Source organism: Ammodytes marinus (genome assembly GCF_949987685.1).
Source record: "Ammodytes marinus genome assembly, chromosome: 19".
Taxonomy (NCBI): domain Eukaryota; kingdom Metazoa; phylum Chordata; class Actinopteri; order Uranoscopiformes; family Ammodytidae; genus Ammodytes; species Ammodytes marinus.
Window position 1 is genome coordinate 16528486 of NC_137223.1, and position 21745 is coordinate 16550230.

Below are 21745 nucleotides of genomic sequence, written 5' to 3' on the forward strand. Positions count from 1 at the left end.
ATAATACCAATTTACCTGTGTATTTAATGTAATTTCTAATGTTTTCCAAATGATTTATGTTCATCACAACTAAATTGGAAGAGATAGTCGGGACATAGAGATGAGGTCGCTCATAGCTGTGATAAGTTTTTATACGTAACAGTTAACACTTATTTTACTCTCCTGGAAAAAGTCTATAAGTTGTTTTTGGAGGGATGCAGATATTACGGTAGCATCAATAACTTCTCAATAAAAATTCTTGACACTGCTCTCTCTCTCGCACGCACACACACTCTCACACACACACACACACACGCACATATGCATGATTGAACATTTTCTGATGGCCTTGTCTGATCCAGGTATGTCAAATGAAAACATGATCACATACACACACACAGGTCCATAATTGATGTGCTCAACTTATCCAGCTGGAGCAGAGGAATGCGATGGTGAATTAATCATGGAGGGACGTCTGTGTGTGAGACAGAGAGAGGGAGAGAGAGAGAGAGAGCTTTGGTCGGAGCTGATGAGTGATGATGAAGGGTCGGGACAGTGAGGACCCGAGCCATGTATGTGCTAAATGGGGTGCTGGACGAGCAGTAGCATCATGTGTATGACCACACGACGCCATGCAAGCCCTTGTGTTGAAATAGCTTACCCCATGAATGCAGCGATGAATCATTACAGGAAAACTGCTTGACACAAATACAATATTCATCATTCGGTAGAGAATGCTGCATCCAGTCACTGTGGAATTATTGTCTGTTGCCCATTTGATGTCACAGAGCAAACAAAATATTAAGAAAAAAGACAGATGGGGAGATTTGAGCTTTTAACAGTCAATCCATCTCCTCAGTTATAAGTTCTTTTTACAAGATTGAGGAAATGAATCTGGAGCTATAAAAACCTAATCGAAACTTTGTACATAGTATTTGTTCTATGAATTCTTGGAATAGTACGATGGACTTCAATATGGAGTATTGGAACGGCCGTTAACCTCTGAACTATTTTTAATTTCCAGTATGATCACAATAACTCTCAATCAATCAGGCTCAATCAATTTGTATCTTTCCTCGTTTCAGTCTTTGTGGATGCTGCCACATAAACAGAGTAAGCAGCGGAGGTAATCCACAATAATATACTTTTAATACTCCAAACTGCCAAAGAACTCTGTACCCTATGAGCAAAATTTGCTTTCATACTTATTTGTAACCCCCTCCCATTTTGTGCGTCTTATCTTTTTATAATTTGGTTCAAATTCACTCAACTTTTTATACATCATATTTTGAACCAAAACATCTAAATATCATTTTCATAGTAAATCATTCGGAATAAAGATCACCACTTTTTCATTGCTGTATGAGCTCAGCATTGAACTGCACCTGTGAGCACTCCATCACTCGTAGATTGCATCTGGAGGTCAGGCTCAGCCCGAGAGCTGACTGCCAAATGATCTGAGGAAACGCGCACTTGGGCTCACAAATGAATTGACAACCGCTGCACACATTTGAGCCGCACCACTTTCTTAGAAAATCTGACGCTGAATGAACGCAGCATCAACAGGGAAGGAGTCAAAGTTCCATATTTTGACAAACACCATTGTTACCATCTCAACTCATATCCTGATTTGCGACCACCAGGTTTTCACCTGACTCCTTATTTACCACGTGTAAGGAAAATACTACAGAAATAGAGAACTACTATTATAATAAACATGCTATAATTGGTACAGCTTAAGCCGGGAACACACCGCACTGGCCGCACGGCGAGATTACATACAAAGTCAATGTACTAGCGCGTGGCCGCGCGTCCACCCAAGAATCGGCGGCGGGCGCCTGCGCGGCCACGCCTCATCGAAGCGCGTGAATCAAAGGCGCTGCCATTTGCCGCGTGGCCAACATGTGCGGCGAACGCAGAAGATGAAATTATTTATCTTTTTGGCGTCGCCGCGCCGCGATAGCCAATCAGCGTTGAGATTGCCCGGTGGTCTGCAAGACGAGGTGGGCGTGTGGAGTGAGGACATTGGGCTTCCAATACATTCTGCAAATATGTGTATTTTGCATCTGTTTAGCTGTTGGTTGTACTTTAGCCAAGGTAGCGCCGGTTAGCATAGTGAAACTCACCCAGCTGTGTGCTGTTCCTGAGGATAATATGAACCCAAAGTTGACGGCAGTGTCCGTGTGGAATTCCAATATAGTACAGCGAAGCACCAGTGTTGTCCTCCGTCAGCCGGCACACTTTCACTTTCAGATAGGCTGATGTCTGCCTTTATTTTTGCAGCTGAGCACACACTGCTGTTGTTATTGTGTTTAGTATGTTGCTGAATTGCTGTTAATGTGTAATGTGTGTGTATTTGCGATCGGGGTGCGTCTTCATGCTGTTTTAATGATATTTGTGACATGACTGCCGCTGTACACAGTGTACCTACTGTATTTTTTGGCACAGATGGACCATGTTGTTGTTGTTGTTGCACCATAAGTGTGACGGGTCTGATCTCGGCGTCGGCGTCAGGAATATATGGCCCAATATGATCAAGCGGCGAGCCTCTTGCGTTCACGCGACCAACCGCCGCCTTCGATGTGGCGGCCGGCGGCGCCTGCGGTTAATATGGCCCAATATAACCAAGCGGCGAGCCTCCTGCGTTCACGCGGCCAACCGACGCAGGGGGCCAGTGCGGTGTGTTCCCGGCTTTTATTTTACTCCAGTGAGATGGAAGTTGTACATTTTAAAAGGGTGATCAGTTACGACCACATGCAAACAAACCACACCACGGACACCTGTCTTTTGTAGACAGATCTCTTAACTAGCCTGATCTATTTTATTTTTAGCCCTGAGTTTGGCACTGTACAACGAACCATTAATCCTGTTGGGAGGAACAGGCCTTATGATGAATGTCATATAAAAATATGTTTTTAAGGGACACGTTTTCATCATTTTGGATTTTGACTGACTTGCTCTTGGACCCAATGGATACGAGAGAAAAAGGGCAGAACTTTAGTAACTGACAACATTTGAACACACTGCCACAATGACAGTGACTGGGGAAATAACCCACAGTGTTAAGGAAAGAAAGAAAAAAAGCTGAATGATAATAATACTTTTAAATTGGGAGCCATTCATCTCGAGGCTCGTGGTTCACGCCCGTGTGACTGCAAGCCTCCAAGTCAGTCGTCCTGAATGTGAAAACCCATCCAGCTGCCACTGTACAGTACATTGACTTTGGACGCTTTGAAATGTATGTTTCTGGCAATGCATTTTCATTGTGTGAGTCCAACTAAAATGGTATATCCAGGTTTTGCAGCAAAAATACCATACATTTCACAGATTTATTCTAGAAGGGCAACATCACATTGTACTAAGAGGAACCATGAAGTGAAATTACGCTGGCAGGATATTCCCTTATGGACCATTTTCAGCTTCAAGGCCTGATATGAACCAATGTGATGGGAGGACCCTCTGAAGGAGTACAGACTTTATGTCGTGTTAACAAAAAAGAAGAATCAAAGTCTGGGCATAAGTGGCTTTTAAGAGACTCAAATACTATCTAATAAGTAGTTGAAATGTACTGCATGCGAACTGCTGTCCAAGTATGTTGCATACTCATGTTTCATGGTCCAAGTACTTGTCTCTGCATCCCTTTGTGCACCTCTTCTATCCCTCTCCCTCCCTCACTATCTGTCTCTGCCTAAATCTGTTCTGCTCCAGCGGACTCTCTCCTTTAATCCTATCTGATGAGGAACCTGGTTGCCCCCCCCCCCACCCCCTCCCTGTCTCACTACCGCATAGAGAAATGTATGCTAATGCAAAAATGGATATTAGACTCCTTGCGCTCTCCAAGCAGACAGAAACAATATAGCCGCAAAACAAAAAATTGTCCCAACACTGTTCAACAACAAACTCCACACAGGGAGATAAGAACTTGTCCAATTTGATCAGCGATGAATTATGCATCACTGGCCATTGAGTTTAAAGAGTTGTGCTTTTTTTTGATGAATCCCCTGTATCGCTTCATCTGTTTTAGCAATCACAAACTGCTGTCGGGAACTCTGTCTTTATGTACATTGTATATATCCGTATGTGCGTACGCAGTGTGTAATAACTCTGTGTGTACAGTGGCTGTCTGTAATGATAAGATACAGCCTCCAAAAGTGATAAACAACACACTTTTGCATTTCTGAAGCGCAGAAATAAAGAAAAACAAAGAAACAGCATGTTGTGAATTGCGATGCTGTATGAACAAAGGCAGCATGTAAACAGCTCTTCCAGGGAAACCTTTGATGTAAGCAGATAGAAAGCGTTATCACAGATACCTCTCTATCTGGGCGAGTGGTTTGGGGGAAAGAGCTGCTAACAGGATTATGTCTTGCGTGTTCACCTTTACCAAGCAGACAGAGGCCTGATCGATATGTGACTAATGTGATCAGGGAGGGCTATCACCCCTCGCCTTGCGCTTTCAATGAAAGCCCATTAACCGAGTGACAGTGGAGCTCTGGCACACGGCTGCAGTTTGTGTGCAATTTGTCTCCTCTACATGGAGCTAACTCTGAGAGCACAATATCCCCCAGAAATGGGATATGTCTGGCATCATCCAGTGTGTCTCCGCATTTTGAACATTTGAATCCATTGTGGGACTGATAGGAAAATGAGCCGCACCGCTAAGAGATCAAGGTTCTTGTCAGTAACAATTTCGGCGTGCCATCCTGGTGCGTTTTCATTTACCTACAGGCCAGGACTGCAGGTGAGCGTGAGCCGAGCATATCTCATTAAAAAAGAAGAGAATGGCTCCGCCGTGTCTATTGTGCTCTGTAATTCCTTGGCGATGTATTCCTCCCCCGTCTTGCTAAATGTAACAACGTCTCAGATCTCGAAACCCCATTTTGCCTCTCCATTTTCTCCTTCTCTGGGAAAGAGAGTGTGATTTCGCCCAAGTTAATGAAATTGTCACAGCACCTTATGAAATCGCCACCGTGTAAGCAATAACATCTGGCGAATAGATGGCGCATGTAATGCCTGCCGAGCCTCACTACACACAACCCTGTTAATGAGTGGAGAGACAGACGGATAGACAGACATAGGGAGGATGCAGACAGACAGGATCAGATTGACAAACAGAGTACTTGACTGACAGACAGACAGACAGACAGGGTCATCTCTTTGTCAATGTGTGAACAAGAAGATGGAAAACAAAAGAGTGGTGAAAAAGGTTCAAAAGACATTTTTTTTTTTGATTACTTGATATTTAACAAAAGGTAACCTTCGACAATGCTCAGTATAATACAGATTTAATAAAAAATTAATTTTTCGATATTGTGTGGCTAAAGAAACAAATAAAGTCATCAAAGTTTGTATGACGAAGCCTGACAAGTCGATGAGTCAATAGTCTTTTGAATAATCCTTCCTCTTCTACTGTGTGTGTGTTACAAATAGAGAAAAGTGACATGCAAGTGATACACAGCATGTCTTTGGACCAAAGTCTTCCTGTGGCTGTATAAACCGTATTGACATATGCCGTACTGATATCTCCACAGTTCTTCGGGAACACTGACTTTTTATCTGTAGTGCAAGTGTTAGCTCATGAATGCTATTGTCCATTACTTCAGTTTTGCGGATATATGGTGATAAACCAAAGACAGTCCCATCAGCCTTCTATGTACTTTGTATCTAGTTAACATATGCTAGCTTGCAAAAAAAAAAAAATAACATGGTGACCATTGTAGAAAAGGATATCTGCTATAAATCAGAATGTTAAATGAAAATGTTAGCATGCTGCACATGCATTTTTTTCAAAGCTTCTTAGCCTAAATAACGCTTCACAGTGACACTAGCATAGCTGTACACCCTGAAGGACCAATTTAGAAGTATTTTGTCCCTGTTTTTACAGTGCAGATGTGACACAGTTTATCAAGTGTGTTTATCAAGCCCTAGGCTGGAGTCACAGTTTGTGGGAATAAGGGTGAGGTGGTAAACATCTCTTCCGCAAGGAACACACATAGTGGCGGGCATTTACTAATATGTAATTAAAACCTTATTATTTGAATACAAAATGAGCAACTATTTCTAATGAACACAATATCTGATTACTGACTCCAACCATCACCAACTAACAATCCAATTGTTCAAAAATGCAGTTGGTTGATGGCACAAATTCAAAGTCCCCCAAAGTTGAAATTGTAAGAACCTGTCAAAGCACTGTACAACTACTGATCATGGTGTTGCTTTTGATATGACTTTGCTGCATTTCTTTGCCTGTTACTACTAAATCCTGGTTAGAATCACATTCCGGATGTAGTGTAGATTCTTAAACTGAAGGTTAATGGGTAGGGAACGAGAATCCCATGTGTACTGTACAGCAATACTATCCTGCTGTGTTTGTGTGTGTGTGTGTGTGTGTGTGTGTGTGTGTGTGTGTGTGTGTGTTCCCTGTTACTTCATCATGCTGAGCAGAAGGGAGAGGGCCCTGCTCCTCTGCAGCCCTGGCAGGCCTCTGACAGTTCTTGGTTGGCTGCCCTCCAAACCGGCCCTTCCAACGGGACGCCAGCTGGCCTGCTGCTGCCACCACCACCATCATCACCAGAGAGGCTGCCTGGATGAAGACTGGGCGTAGAAGGGAGAGCGGGAGAAGATGGGAGCTGCCAACTTGCACCATCCTCACTCGCTCACTGAGATGTTAAATCTGTTGTCGGCCTCTCCATCTCTCGTCGTCGGCTTTGCCATTTGTATTCAGATCGGAGAGTGTAACTCATTGCCTGCTGCCTCCTTTACTCATTCTCTCAAACGGGGGGCCGTACTTACATCGCTGAGCATCTCCAGCACCACACTGTTTTAAGATTCATTTATGAGGATAACGGAACAATCAGCAAAACCTTGTTGGAGTTAAATCCCATTCAGGAGTCAATGCGGTCAGCTACCTATGGGGAGAGTAATGCTGCTTCTGCTCTTTAATGAAGCCCCGCCTGGGCAGGCTTTAGTCGGCCAGAGAGGACGAGAAGGGGGGTGGGGGGGTGCAGGCAGGCAGGCAGGCAATGTGATTATCTATTTATTAAGCAGCCCTACTTGTTTTCCCATGTTATTTGGCACCTGCGTGTCCCATTAGAAGTGTTCGGACAGCAGTGCTGAGGGCAGCACATTGAACCTTCCGTAGCGTCGTAATTAGGCCCCACTCCACATATCACAGTTCTGCTTGGCTGTGCTCTCCAGAGACGCACTATCATGTAGACACCCCGCCCCCGACCCCCTGACAGACACAAACACACACACACACTATCTGCACACTTAAAGACAAAGAGAATAATCTATTTATATGAAGAAGGATGGGGGTGATTGCATGTTTCACACATGCACTGTAAAGCCACCATGTACTGCTATTGTTGATTAATTCCCATGGGATCGACTCTGTCGCTATTTCTGTCATGTCTTAGTGGGGGTAAAGGTACACACCATCCTATTAGCAATTATCCTGTTAAAAGAGATCAAAGATTCAAAGTAATCAGTCACACTTGATTGTGGCTCAGGTTGTCAAACTGCCAAATCCTAAACTGTAAGAACTTTTGCATTAATTTTCCCTTTTATTATGCAGTCAATCTGTTCTCATTTTACGTCCTTTGCAACATATAAGCTTACGTCATTTGGATTCCTGCCCAGCAATTAAATGACATCCGGAAAATGTGATCAATGATGATAGGAAATAAGTACATACTTACAGATAAAAGATGGAGACGATTGAAATGTTCTATCCCTCTGATCTGCCCACAATTTTAGAAAATGTTTAGCCTACAACATCTGTGTTGTGCGGTGCATTTGCATACCTGCTAACAAACATGCATACAAATGAAGCGCTGTGATAAACAACACCAGCTTTATCTCAAATGCAGTTTGCATCAGCATATGAGGCAAGATTACATCTAATATCATAATGAGCTCCACAAGATGATTTTACGGTTTGGGAGTTCCCAAAATGTACAGGGAAAAGATAATTCACCTACTGCTCACACTAACGGCTATTATCATTAACGTGACGTCTCAGATGCTTGGACATAGTAACGAGAGCGTCAGAAGACACATGATGCAGTGTGTTGCTTAATTACACATTACTCCCTTATTTATCTTTTCTGCACCAAAAGCCCATCCAATCCCAGGTGTTGCTTTGAGTGAGGATTCAAATTTTCAAAGGTCTGAGAGAGGAATTCCGTTTGATGATGTTTCAACAACCTTGGTTACTGTGGAGCTTACAGCATCATGAATATTTGAAATGTCGGCACAGCATGTTAAATTCAGCTGAACCATGCCCACTTAACTGAAGGTTGAGTAAAATAGATGTAGAAAGACCAAGAAACTCTGCCAGACATTTAGATTCAGTTTATGACAAAACCATGAAAATAAGAATATCCATCTTTTTCCATTGATATAGATTGAAATAGATCAGATGAATGATGGTATTCAACATATAACTATTTTTACTCAAACTCGAATTGATTAAGTACAAGGCATTGCCCAACAGCGTCACTAACAGCGTTTGCAATGAACATAAGTCAAGCAAAAAAAAAAGAAGAAAGTCAAATGCATCCCCGTCACCTGCCATAAAGTAAGCAGTAGCTCACCTCTGAAATTTCACAATACATTGCAAAGAGATCATTACCCCAGGCTCTGTCTTCCTGGATATACAGTATTTTGGCTGCTGCTGTCAAGCTACTCCTGCAGCAATGTCTGACTGATGTCGAGGCCAGACAAGCTAAATATGTTGGTGTATAGCGGTCCCTATTGATCCCAATAAAAATGTGTGAGGGTTGGGGAGAATGACAGTAGTCTACAGAATAAAGCAAACATGTTAATGTCACTCAAAACCATAAAGCTCAATTGCAAAGCAAGAAACACTGATCATCTTAGTTTTTTTTCAGATCTGTTGTATTGCTTGTGCTTCCAGGAGTGAAAATTGGACCAATTGGAGTCAACCGGAACTACGGTACAGCTTTTTGAATCCTGTGTTTCTTTGTTTCCATTAGAATGATAGATGGGGTAATCAGTGGCCCTGGGTGCGAACCTTCCCCGGCCAGCTGGAGTCTGTCTGTGTGATGTACACGTGTAACCCATGTGACAGAATGGGCTTCCTCTCTGTGCTCCATTCTCCCTCTACAGTTCCAGACACATTCAGGTGAAGTGAAGTGTAAAGTCAAAATTGTCAGTAGCAGTGAATGAGGTTGTCTGTCTTTAGCACTGTGATAGACTGGTGACCTGTTCAGAGTGAACCCTGCCTTTTGTCAAAGGCAGAATGGGATTGGCTGTGGCCCCCTACGGTCATCAACAGATAACAGATGGAGTTTTTTTGTTTCTTATGGCAATATAGGGAATAGAAGTAGATACTTATTCTGCATGCAAATGATACTCCATGTCGGTATTTTATTTGTAGTACTGCCGTTTGTTATTTATATATTATACATTTTTCGTTTTATGGACAAGTGGTCTGAATCACCATAACTGACTGAAATAAGGAGAAATGAGCCTCTAAAAAAAGCCAGTGTTTGCTCATATTTTCACAATTGGAATTGGGGAATGGGGGCACTTTTGAAGCCAGAGTGAATGCATGCCAGGCATAAACAGCACTCCACCCAGGTTTTAAGCCAATGGCAAAAGAAAGACAATTTAAAGGACAACAGGGCGAACACATGGCAGAGCCATGATTACCCCACAGCTGAACCAAGGCACAAACTAGAAAAGCCAATGGTTACACAGCAGCTGTTTCAAGCTTTGTTTGACCATTCGATTACTTTTTAAAGTGGGCACATCAGAAGGCAATGTTGGGTGAAAATAAGGGACACAGCATGATGTGATGCTGCCAGAGAAACGTTGTTTATCGCCCACGGGTGATCCAAAGCCAAACATGAATCGGTCAAGGCGAAAACTCTTTTCTACTGGGTTCGAATGTGGGGCGCGTCAAGAAAATGAAAATCATTTGAAATGATTATCTATAAAAAAATATATGTTACATATTATTTGTTATCGTTCTGGGTCCTCTTGGTTGCTTCTCCCATCTCAAGCTGATGTACTGTAGAAAATGTGATTAGAATTCAAGCCTCCGCGGAAGTGAATCCCCATTGCTGTAAATCAAATCTGCTGGCTTATGAGGGAGAGGCAACAACAATTTTGAGAGCAATATGCAATATTCATCGTTCATAAATAATTAATTTGTTTGCTCGCAACTCAGCCTAAAGTGATTGTGGCCCTTTTTCATTTGGGTGTAGGCTATATCTATGGCAAATGCTGTCCTAAATGAGTGGCATTTGTTTTACACACACCACACACACACACACACACACACACACACACACACACACACACACACACCCTCTTTACCCATACTTCATTGCTTTCTGCTATTGGCTCTACTATGGTTCCAAAAGGAGATCTGATTCAAAAGACTTTCCTCACAGGATCTGCCACAGATAAAGACAATAATTGCACCGTAATGGATTCCGTCTTATAAAACACCCAGTTATCTGCATGTTTGTGTGCACTCTCACAGGTACAAACAGTGATTACTATTGGCCTTTGGAGTGGCAGAGGTTAGTCTTATGTGTAATTTAGTGCTGAGCCGAGGCCTGCCAAGCTACAAACCACTTCTTGAAGTTTACTTTTGAATAAGGAGTTCCTCTCTGTCACTCCTTACCTGCAATTTTAAATGGAGTTAGTAATGTAATTTACTGTCGAGTGCAATGTGTGCTGTGTAATGAATGAACCCAGAATGAGATCGGTTCCAAAGATTTATTTGCCATCCCCAGTGCAGCCAAGGACACGAAGGCTAACATGGGCTTCACTTCACCTTCTTCACAGAGAGATAATTACATTCTCAGAGACTAAGACAAGTAGTGCTGCATACTAAACTGGAAATCGCATTTTTAATGCTGTTGAAGGGGTTTAAATTGGAAACCTGATTGTACTTCTTTAGATCATGGTATTTGTGATTTTCTCGAAAGTGGAAATACCACTGCAGTATATAACTACTGCAAACAAAATGGCCCAGTTTCTCATTATGATGCGATTTCTTTTTTTCAAAAGTACATAAATATATAAAAGAATACTTTTATTTCATCATAAAATACGTGTCCATGTGCATCTTTCTTTCTTTCTTTCTTTCTTTCTTTCTTTCTTTCTTTCTTTCTTTCTTTCTTTCTTTCTTTCTTTCTTTCTTTAAAGATAGTTTTTGTTATGTTTTCAACTTTAATTATTATTTTATCATAAAATACGTGTCCATGTGCTTCTTTCTTTCTTTCTTTCTTTCTTTCTTTCTTTCTTTCTTTCTTTCTTTCTTTAAAGATAGTTTTTGTTATGTTTTCAATTTTATTGGATAGTTTTTAAGCGTTGAAATGGCGAGACATGCAGTGAACAGTCCGGGGTACTATCACGCCCAGCTCCACTGCAACAGGGACTTAACCTTAGTGTAGCAGTCAGCCACTGCAACGCCCCCATGTTAATCTTTCTTTACTTTATTCTTGGATGGCCTACAGATGCTTTAATATCAGATGCTTTAATATCAGATGATTTCAGTGGTGTTTTGAAACTATTTATTTGATTACCATATTATAAATGCTTCATATGAGTGATTGAATAAAGTATAACCAAAATATATTCAAATGATGCATTACTTGATATTATCATAAACTGAGGAGAGTGGTTTTCTACCACCTTGACAATAATATGAAGGAAATCTACATCAAGGTTTTGTATTGGGCCATTTTAAAGGTAGAGTATCTTCAAACAGCTTAATTAGCATTCAACTTTCCATTTCCACTCTCTGCTGTCTCACCAAAACGGCCACGACAGGATCAATCTGAGTTGGTTCGAATCACTTAGGAAGCGCGGCTAATCAATCGGCCAATAAGAAGTTCTCCCGTGTCAGAAATGGATGGCTTTCTTAATGGGAGTATAGACAGATGCGTAAATCGATTTGTGGAGATTTTAATCAGAATGTGCTGTCGAAGGGTGTCATAAAAAGTCCTCCAGTGAGTAGAGCAATTGAAAACAAACAAAAAAAGTCAATCATTTTGATTCCCAATATATCAGGGCCTCATATTTACACATTATTTTACTCTTTGCTGGTGAGTTTTAGAAACCTTCAAGTGTGCAGACTTCACACCACTTCAAGGATCAAGGAGTTCAGTGATGTTTCAACCTCTGACAAAGAACCCTCACAAAAGAGGCTGCCGTCTCCTGAATTCTGACGCCGTCTAGATTCTGGCTGCCATGAACCGCTGCACCTCAATATGAAATCTACCTCTTTTCACTCGTTATGTCTGTAAATACTACCGACAGGCTTCCTGCTGCCGTGAATACTGAGTGTGTCAAAGTGCCACTAACCAGGGAAAATAGGGGTGTCTGAGAGAACATTTGTAGAATAGGAACACCCGTCATGCTTTTCAGAACTGTCTTTTGTTTTGATATTCAGGCTAAGGCCTGCCTCTCAGCATGGGATCCTACGCTAGTCCATGTTAGAAGAGTGCGCTGACAGAGATGCTTTCCTCAACAGTAAACTAGAGTCACAGAATGAATGGAGTCAGCTCTTCTTCATGTGGAAGGGCATGCAAGAGCAGTTTTTTTTCGATCGCTAACCCACAGTGGGCACAACTGTAGCTCAATGTGCAAAACTCTAACTACAGTCTGCACTACCAACAGTCACTGGAGCTGAACAGTTCACTTCACCTGCAAAATAGGCTCAGTGCATCAAACACTATGAACCAGCCTCATTGAGATAACACACACTGTCACTCAGAACACACTCAGAGTATAAACATTAGCATCAAACCCCAATACACAAATTACAATCTTTTAATCTTTACAGTTTTGAATAATCTGAGTTACTTCACACAAATATTTTCTTTGAGGAAAGAGTGAAATTAGTTCACATGAAATTGTTTATTTTATAACATAGCAGTTATGTTTAGGTAAACAATAATAAATGAAAATCAGAAGTTTGCTTCAATAGATACATATTTTTATTTTATTGATAACATTTCCAAATGTAGTATGTATCTGTGTAAATATTCTATAATTATAATACAGAAATCAATTCCTGTAAAGTTGTCATTTACTGTAAGGATGCAACTCGTTTTTGTTTGCTGGGAAATTTGTATTACAGATGCAATTTTAGATCTTTGCCGATTGCGTTGCACCCTCAACCCTGCCTCTCTCAATAATAATAATAATAATAATAATAATAATAATAATTTGAATTTATATAGCGCCTTTCAAGGTACCCAAGGTTGCTTCACAAAAAAGGGGGGGAAGTACAGTGATTGTGTACACAGGGGGGTGGGGGCGGGTTAGAGGTCATAGGCCTCTGATAGGCCTTTCACACCAAAATGAACCAAGAGTCAGTTCCAGGCTGGTGTTGGGGTCAGTTCAAAAGTGGTTACAGCCTTATCCCAGTTATGAACCGGTTGGTTTCACATCGACCGGAGACAGCCATGGAGCCGGCAAGAGAGCAACGTCATGACGTCACTGTAAACGTGTGTGTACGTCACCCGACGCCGCTGCTCTTGTGGCTAACGCTAAAGCTACCGCTAGCTTTAAGCGCAACAACAGCGGCGAATACGTCTTATTTTTACACTTGTTGGCTCTCGCTTTGCTTTCTTAAGCAAACAGGACCCATACAGCGTATTCTCGCCGGTCAATTTGATCGCTACGTTCGGTAATTATGTTATGTTTACGTCTCGTAGTAGCGGTGTTTTTAAATATGGCGGGCATGAGGTTTGAGTTGCTCTGGTTGGTCAGGATAATCCCTCCCCCAACCGTTCGCGCAAGCAGTTCTTATCAAACCCTGCTCAATCCTGGGGTATGAGTTCCCCCGGTTTTTACGGCCCGGAGCAGGCTCTCTGGCGGTGTGAAACCAAAACACTGGCTCTAACTCCGAACAAGCCCAGAACTAGCGCCGATTTTGCGGCGGTGTGAAAGGCCTATGAGAAGAGGTGTGCCTTCAGGAGCTTCTTGAAGGACTCCACTGAAGTGGCACAGCGGATATGGAGGGGGAGCAGATTCCACAGAGTGGGGGCAGACGCACAAAAGGCCCTGTCCCCAAAGGTCTTGAGTCTGGTGCGGGGAGTTGCCAGCTGGTCCTTAGCAGAGGACCTGAGGGACCGCAGGGGGGTGTAAGGATGGAGGAGGTCAGAGAGGTAACGGGGGGCCAGAGCATGCAGGGACTTGTAGGTGAGTAGGAGGATTTTAAACTTGATCCGGGACTTAACTGGTAACCAGTGGAGCTGCATCAGGGTGGGGGTGATGTGCTGCCAGGGCTTAGTGCCAGTTAAAACCCTGGCAGCTGAGTTCTGTACATATTGCAGTCGGTCCAGGGTTTTGGAGGGGAGACCTGTGAGGATGGCATTACAGTAGTCCTGACGGGTGGAGATGAAGCAGTGGATGAGGGTTTCAGTGACTGAGTCTGAGAGTGAGGGTCGGAGTCTTGCAATGTTTCTCAGGTGGTAGAAAGCAGATTTAGTGACATTTTTGATATGGGACTGAAATGACAGGGTGGGGTCAAGGAGGACACCCAGGTTGCGGACTACGGAGGATGGGGTGATCGAGCAGCCATCCACTTCCAGAAGAAGATCCCCAACCTTCCTGAGCAGTGACTTGGGGGCCACGACCATGAGCTCAGTTTTATTGCTGTTCAGTTTGAGTAGGTTAGAGGTCATCCAGGTTTTAAGTTCTTACAGACATTTGATGAGTGGAGCCGGTGGAAGCTGAGTTGAGGGTTTGGTGCTGATGTATATTTGGGTATCATCAGCATAGCAGTGAAAACTGAGACCGTGATGACGAATGATTTGACCAAGGGGGAGCATGTAAATGGTGAATAGTAGAGGGCCGAGCACAGATCCCTGGGGAACACCATGGTTGACTGGTGCCATGGTGGAGGTGGCATTGTTTAAGGTGACATATTGTTGGCGGTTGGAGAGGTAGGACTGAAACCAGGAGAGGGCTGAGCCACTGAGCCCAATGAGCTCAGCAAGACGGGTGAGGAGGATGGAGTGGGATACTGTGTCAAAGGCTGCTGAGAGATCGAGGAGGATGAGAATGGAGATGAGGCCATTGTCGGCGGCAGTGAGGAGGTCGTTTGTGATTTTAATGAGGGCAGTCTCGGTGCTATGGTGAATTCTGAAGCCAGACTGAAGGGGTTCAAAGAGCTCATGGTGGGCCATGTGGTGTTGGAGCTGGGAAGCCACTGCTCTTTCCAGGATTTTACTTAGGAAAGGAAGGTTGGAGATTGTTGGGGTCGTCAGGGTCCAGACCGGGCTTTTTCAGGGTGGGGATGACTGCTGCAGTTTTGAAGCCTGCGGGCACCACACCAGAACCCAGCGAGCAGTTGATGATGTCAGTAATGAAGGGGCAGATAACAGGTAAGCAGGTTTTCACCAGGGAGGTGGGCATGGGGTCCAGTTTGCAGGAGGAGGACTTAGCTCTAGACACTAAGTCGTGCACCTGGCCAGCATCCAGTGTTGCAAAAGCGGAGAGACCGCACTGCAGGGTGTCGGCACCAAGATGAAGGGCAGTGTGAGAGAGTGGCGGAGAGTGTTGGAGGAGGAGGTTATGAATGGTCTCCACTTTGTTGTGGAAGAACTCCAGGAACCGGGAGCACAGGTCCAATGCGTCAGAGGGTTGGGGAGCGTCGGGGGGACGCAGGAGACACTTGATGGTTGTGAAAAGTTTTTTGGGGTGGTTTTGTTGGTTATGAGAGACCATGATTCACCACAGGGTCTATCAGTGTAGCCCTTACTGTATTTCATCAGAAATGACAGCTACATGTCTTCTAGCTCTTCCTCCACACATCCACAGTCTCACTGATTCTCTTCTCCCTCCAACAACCTGTCTTCCTTGGTCCATTTCCAAAAAAAGGTATTTTTGAGCTTTCCCTATACTGTATATACAGTATGTTCACTAACAAGTCTAAAACAAGACACCTTCTTAGTGTTTCAGTTGAAATTGCAATCAGCAGTGTTTGAAATTCACTAGGCTGATCCATTCTGTTTTGAATGTGTGGTTTACAGTTGTGGCAGCAGTGTGTTAGCATTTGAACAAAGTGCTAGAAATCCGCAGTGCTGAGCAGGCTGTGGTTAAGCCATGAGATAAGTGAGTAGAGTTTTGAAAATTGTGTTTAAGCAATGAAAAACGATCTACAGTTTGGTCTACATGAACTGCTGTTGTGCATAGTGTTGTTAGAGTTTTGCACTTGTCGTTCCAGTTGTGCCCACTGTGGTTTAGCGATCGGAAAAAACTGGAAGAAAAGATGTGGTCTAGTTTACATTAACATAAAAGGAAGTATTTGTTTGCCGTCTTAGAGAATCAACAGAGCAAGAATGAATCAGCGTTACATTTTGTATTGGAATAATGATGCACTTAGCCTTTTCCTCGCCTTAAACTAAAAGCTGGAAGAGGGTCATGGGGGATATTGTTGGAAGCTTTTTTCTTCCCAGCCAGCTCTTTGCACTCAAATTAACCACATACAAGGCATCATAGTACTGTAAACACATCCCGACAGTGAGAAACTAAATCATCTGTCTTCTGGCTTTGAGGTGACCTATGTTCTAGGTGAAACATTACTCAACAGGGGCACACTTGGTTGTGTCCTGAGAGCGTACATGCTGTGATGCTAATGTACAGTATGTTATAAGTCAGACATCTGCCATTATTGAGTGACCATCCGAATGCTGTAAAGACCATACCCCTCTGGTTGCTTGGATGGTGCAGATTTCCTCAGTATGCTTAATGACTCTTTGGTTGGTTCAGAGGGAAAATCAGTTGCCATTTGATGGAACCATCTAGAAGTCTTTTGAATGAAAAAGTTAAGTTATTAGTCAATGTTTGGTTACATTGGAATTTGGCTTTTCGCATATCCCCTCTCAAGTTACCACACTTTGGAGCGGGTCAGAGTGCAGGGCCAGCCGCAGTACAGCGCCACTGAAGCAGTTTTGGGGTTAAGTGTTTTGCTCAAGAACACAATGGTGGGCACCTTAGACGTAATACCAGCCTCTGCTAGTTTTACAACTAACACCCTCCTGTCCGGTGCCGGGGATCGAACCAGCGACCTCATGATTACTGATCGGCCACCTTTCCTCTAGGCTATCCTACCATCCCTAAGCTCTGGCCTATGTAATTTCTATCCAACGATCCCATGAGGGTGTTGCCGAAAGACGTCTCCCTTGTACAACAGGCAGAAGTTTCAAGTAATCATTTGCTTCAAATACCACACAGGAACAGCGATGCTGCCTGACAGTCTACATGAAGCAACAGTAACTGGACGAATAAAATAAAAATAAAAAAGAGCATTGCTTTGAGCTACAGTGGTCAGTGGAAACCGTTTCCACAGGTGGCCATAAAATGTTTAAGGCAGCGAGATGGAAAAATACATGTGGTCCCATTTGAGATTTGCTCATGTGTGATGCCAACCAGAGCAGAATATTTTCAGATCACCCTCTCTCATGTTCTTTTTTTTCCTCCACACACGCCCAGATACACAAACACAGACCCACAATCCTCTCCGGCTCACCCTGGTCATGTATTTTACCTGGACATGTTCTGAGTCTGCTGTGTTTTACGTTAAAAATTGAAGCCAAGAGAGAGGCTTCCCCCAAATGCCAAATTGTCTCGCCTGTTAGAATTTTGAACACCTCCTGTGTACTGTATGACTGAATGCCTTTGGTGAAATCTTGTCCAGCTTCAACTACAATAGCAGTGAGGTCATGTTATACTTATAACCCCCCGATGATGCTACATGGAGGCACTCACTGTACCCACAATGGGCTTCGTAATCGCATTCCATCCAATCGTCAGTGCACTCTGTGTTAGCATTATAGACATCTTGGATAAAGAAGGGCTGCGTTTTATTCCGCCAGTGAGAGAGAGAGAGAGAGAGAGAGAGAAGCAGACTTATCCACAATGGACAGATGGGGAGTTAAAGTCTAAGCTCTCCCGTCGGTCTCCTGCCGGCTCGAGTCCGTATTAGATGGGTGATGCAAAGGTACAGTAATAAACATAATGATAAGCCGCAAGCCGGTCGGAGCTCCGTACGTGACAATAGATAACCATCTGACAAAATGCACACATTTCTATAGGCCTCGTGATGCTCTACTGACTTATGCTCATGTCCAAACTGCTTTACGGTTTACCATCAGTCCTGATGATCGTATTATCCCGATTTTCTTTTTGTCTTGAAAAGTACATCAGTCAAGGAGATTAATGAGTATAGGTTAATGTACAATCGTACCAAGCGATTGGATCGCTCTCCACTTGCTTCAGCCAGCAAGTTGTCTAAGAGAGAATTCAAGCTCCAGTGGCAATCTGTTGTCAAATGACATGTTGAATGAAGGGTTTTCATTTATTCGTCTGGCAACAGAAGCACCCCCTTTCTTAGACCTACGAGAACTGATGCGCGCACACACACGCTCACAGAGAGAGAGAGAGAGAGAGTGGAGAGACAGGGGGCAAGAGAGTGTTAAACAAAACCCAAATCAAAGTGACATTAAAATTATAGAGCTCATGGCTCCACACACCTTGAGATAAAATGGAAGCGGTTATTGGCAGAAAATAAGATCTGAAATCTCTTTTGAAAAAACAGATACTGTAGATGTATTCGCTGCTTCAAGGGCATCACACCAATGACAGAATAAAAGGGATGGATGAGATTAATATTTTACATTAAAAAAATTAAATTTAGAATAGCCTATATGAAATATTAACTCCACAAAATAAATTGTATGTCTCTGTTCCACTGGGTTCCTCATCTATGAATGGGATATTGATAGCTCAGCTGAATAGCAATGAAGGAAATCTCATACTCATATTCATTTAGATTTTAGACAGTGAGCATGTGCAGTCAAAATTAAAGCCTTGTCTTAAACTGGGTACAAGTCCCAATGACTGCGTGATTTCATGTATCTGAGTCCTGTAGAGGGCGCCAGACCCACCCCACTGGTGCTCCAGCAGACAATTCCCCAGCTGCTCCCCAACTGCCTGTAGGACAGTGCATGTGCTTCAAATCATATAATATGAGAGAAATTGATCCGAGGCTGGTCTCAATCTACTTCCACTTGAGAGGCAAAATAACAGAACAAGATCTGGCAAGCAGCCTGGACTCTCATTTACAAGCGCTATTTTAATTTTTATGTAATGTATATGAGTGGTGTATATGCTTAATTAATCATTACTTCCTACCGAACTGACACCAGAAGGGAACCTAATCAGATTAGAATTTTATGTGTTTTTTATTTATTTATTTATTCTTCTTTTTTTTTTTCTTTTTTTTTTTTTTTACTGTAGGCCTATGATAGATCAGGAATCACACTATGGCTTTTGACATCAATGGTGGTCACTTACTATGGAAAGTTGAGTATAATGTAAAAGATTCTCTATTTGCTGGAGCTGCCTGAAGGAGCCCTGAGGGCATTCAGGGACCCCATCACTTAGCTGCTGCCTACCTCTTCAAAATGTAAAAAGTTAAGTATCAGCAAAAAGTTGCACAAAAAGAAGTGTAGGCCTGTGGTGACATCATCAGCATCCTCATCATCAGCAGCAGCAGTGTGTGTGTTTGGATTGACTAACTTCGACATCTCACTGTTTCAAGCCAAATACATGTGATGTAGCAGGTGAATGCAACATGACGGACAGCATCTCATCCTGCCTGTCCGATGAAGGAGGCACGGTGAAACACGAGCCGACAAGGAGTACAGACTTTCAGTTTGGCGTTGATTGCTAAGGTCTGTCAAAGCTAGATCTCCTGAATTCCAATAGTCCCGTCTCTCTCTCTCTCTCTCTCTCTCTCTCTCTCTCTCTCTCTCTCTCTCTCTCTCTCTCTCTCTCTCTCTCTCGCCTTCTCCCTGCATCCAGCAGCTGCGCCTCTCATGCCTTTCCTGACGCCGAGCGAAGCCTTCCATACAGATGAGCACTGGAGAGCAACGCACCTCTTGACGTAGCCACGGACCGGTTTGCGGTGCCACTCGGTCTCCGTAGCACGTATTGCGCAACGTGACTGATGCTGTTCAACTGGCTCCATGCACGGCCGAGGGCACATCCGACTCCCACCACCGTCCCTCGAATTAATTAGAATTACCTAAAACAAAAAGGGGGCCCCTTTATAACGCCCAAAACAGCGGCAGGCATCGCCGAGGATCTGTAGAGAAATACGCGTCCACTGACTAGACTGGACTGGACCCTCCCCTTGTTATTGCCACCGGGAGAGAGATGGTCGAGCGCGCGCGGCGTCAGGGTGCAGTCGTGATATGACTGTGTGAGCGCACGATCCCCCGCAACAGCAGTCCCGAAGACTTGTCTCTTTACCCGCACCCAGAAGGCCAAAACGGAGAGAATTTGAGAGTATTTCGGGACTCAGAAGGTGATGGCTTCATTTGACAGCATGCAGTCAACGCAGCTTCCGCGTTGGAGGAGGGAGCCGTGAGCACAGCTGGAATTGAGAGGAGCTATGTCCGCCTGCAGTCGACACCGTCAGTGTGCCCCCTCGGTTGGGTGCGTCGGGGGTCTTCGCTAAAAGTCCAGGGACAGACGTTTTTCATTGGAGCGCACCTATTTGGAGTAGAGGAAAGGTTGCCGTTTGTTTTAAGGCCGGGCTTTCTGCAGCCCCACTCCCTGCGATTCCCCGCATCGTCTTCTGCTTGTTGACTATAGGCTACATGGCAGTGGACATCAGAACCATCACTACCATGCGTCCGTTTGCCGCCTGAGGGCCGAGAATACCTCCACAGCGATCAACTGAGACTTCATATTAATAATCGACGTGTGGATCGGGAGCTGCTGCGCTGTCTGTCTATGCACCCTCAGTTCCCACCGCCCCGCAAAGGACTTCTTGCCATTGAGAGCTGGATATGCAGAGATTAACGTGAAAGGATGGATCTAATTATCTGTGTTTTGGGGCTGCTGGCGCTGATAGTGGAGGGCATCCGTTGCCAAGGAGTGTACGGTAAGTGTGTGCAAGTATTAGCTCCTGCTGAAACCAAACGTGATCATGACCTTGTAGAACAGTGGTCTCCCATGGATCGCCACTTAGCCTGTTCCCTTTCAGACACCCACGCGCACGCACACGAATACAAAAAACCCATGCAACGTCAACTAGTGTAAGGGTGACAAACCAGGTCTGAAAGTCATGTTAGAGCGAGAGGCTCCGAATGTTCTCAGCAACCCCCGAGGTTATACAGCAAAAAGCGTGTCTTGTCAATCATACACAAACCCCCCTTTTCTCTTCCAATGTATCCCTCACTCACGGTGGTCGGTGAGAATAGGCTCGACTTAGTATTGTAAATCCATAGACGATCCCACTCCTAGTTATAGCCTGAGGTGGAGCCTCTCATACCCTGGTCACCTGCAGAGCACACATGCAATTTGATAATTATCATTCAAAAGGTCGACATGGCACTTGTCCTACATCAGGCCGAAAGTATATATTTGAATGTCACCATAATGACTGTAATGTGTTGGGCAGTGAGTGCCATTTAGTGCACACAGCCATGAGTATTTATTATCATGTGAGTTATTATTATCATGCCCACCTCCTCCTTTTACCTCTGCCTTCAACTCTCTGTATCTTCCACTCCACTCCCCTACACACACACACACACACACACACACACACACACACACACACACACACACACACACACTGTTCTGTCTCTTACCCTGTGTGCTTGTGCAACCAGTGGCACAGATGATGTCTCTTTTGTATCGTCATCTTAGCAGTGGCCGGCAGCATTGTGTGGAAATAATGATTCATGTTAGC

The 21745-nt window shown here is 43.8% G+C and overlaps 1 protein-coding gene across 1 annotated transcript in view; it reads left to right on the forward strand.

Moving 5' to 3' along the window:
* Positions 1–20827: 20827 nt before the first annotated feature.
* The window catches only part of LOC307266139 (MAM domain-containing glycosylphosphatidylinositol anchor protein 2), a gene marked incomplete at its 3' end in the record, with an annotated part of 152960 nt that continues 152042 nt past the window's right edge, over positions 20828–21745 (forward strand). Inside the window, exon 1 of the mRNA XM_080048075.1 lies at positions 20828–20932. Coding sequence (XP_079904201.1) covers positions 20860–20932 — 73 coding nt within the window. The 5' untranslated portion in view covers positions 20828–20859. The remainder of the gene's footprint in view (positions 20933–21745) is intronic.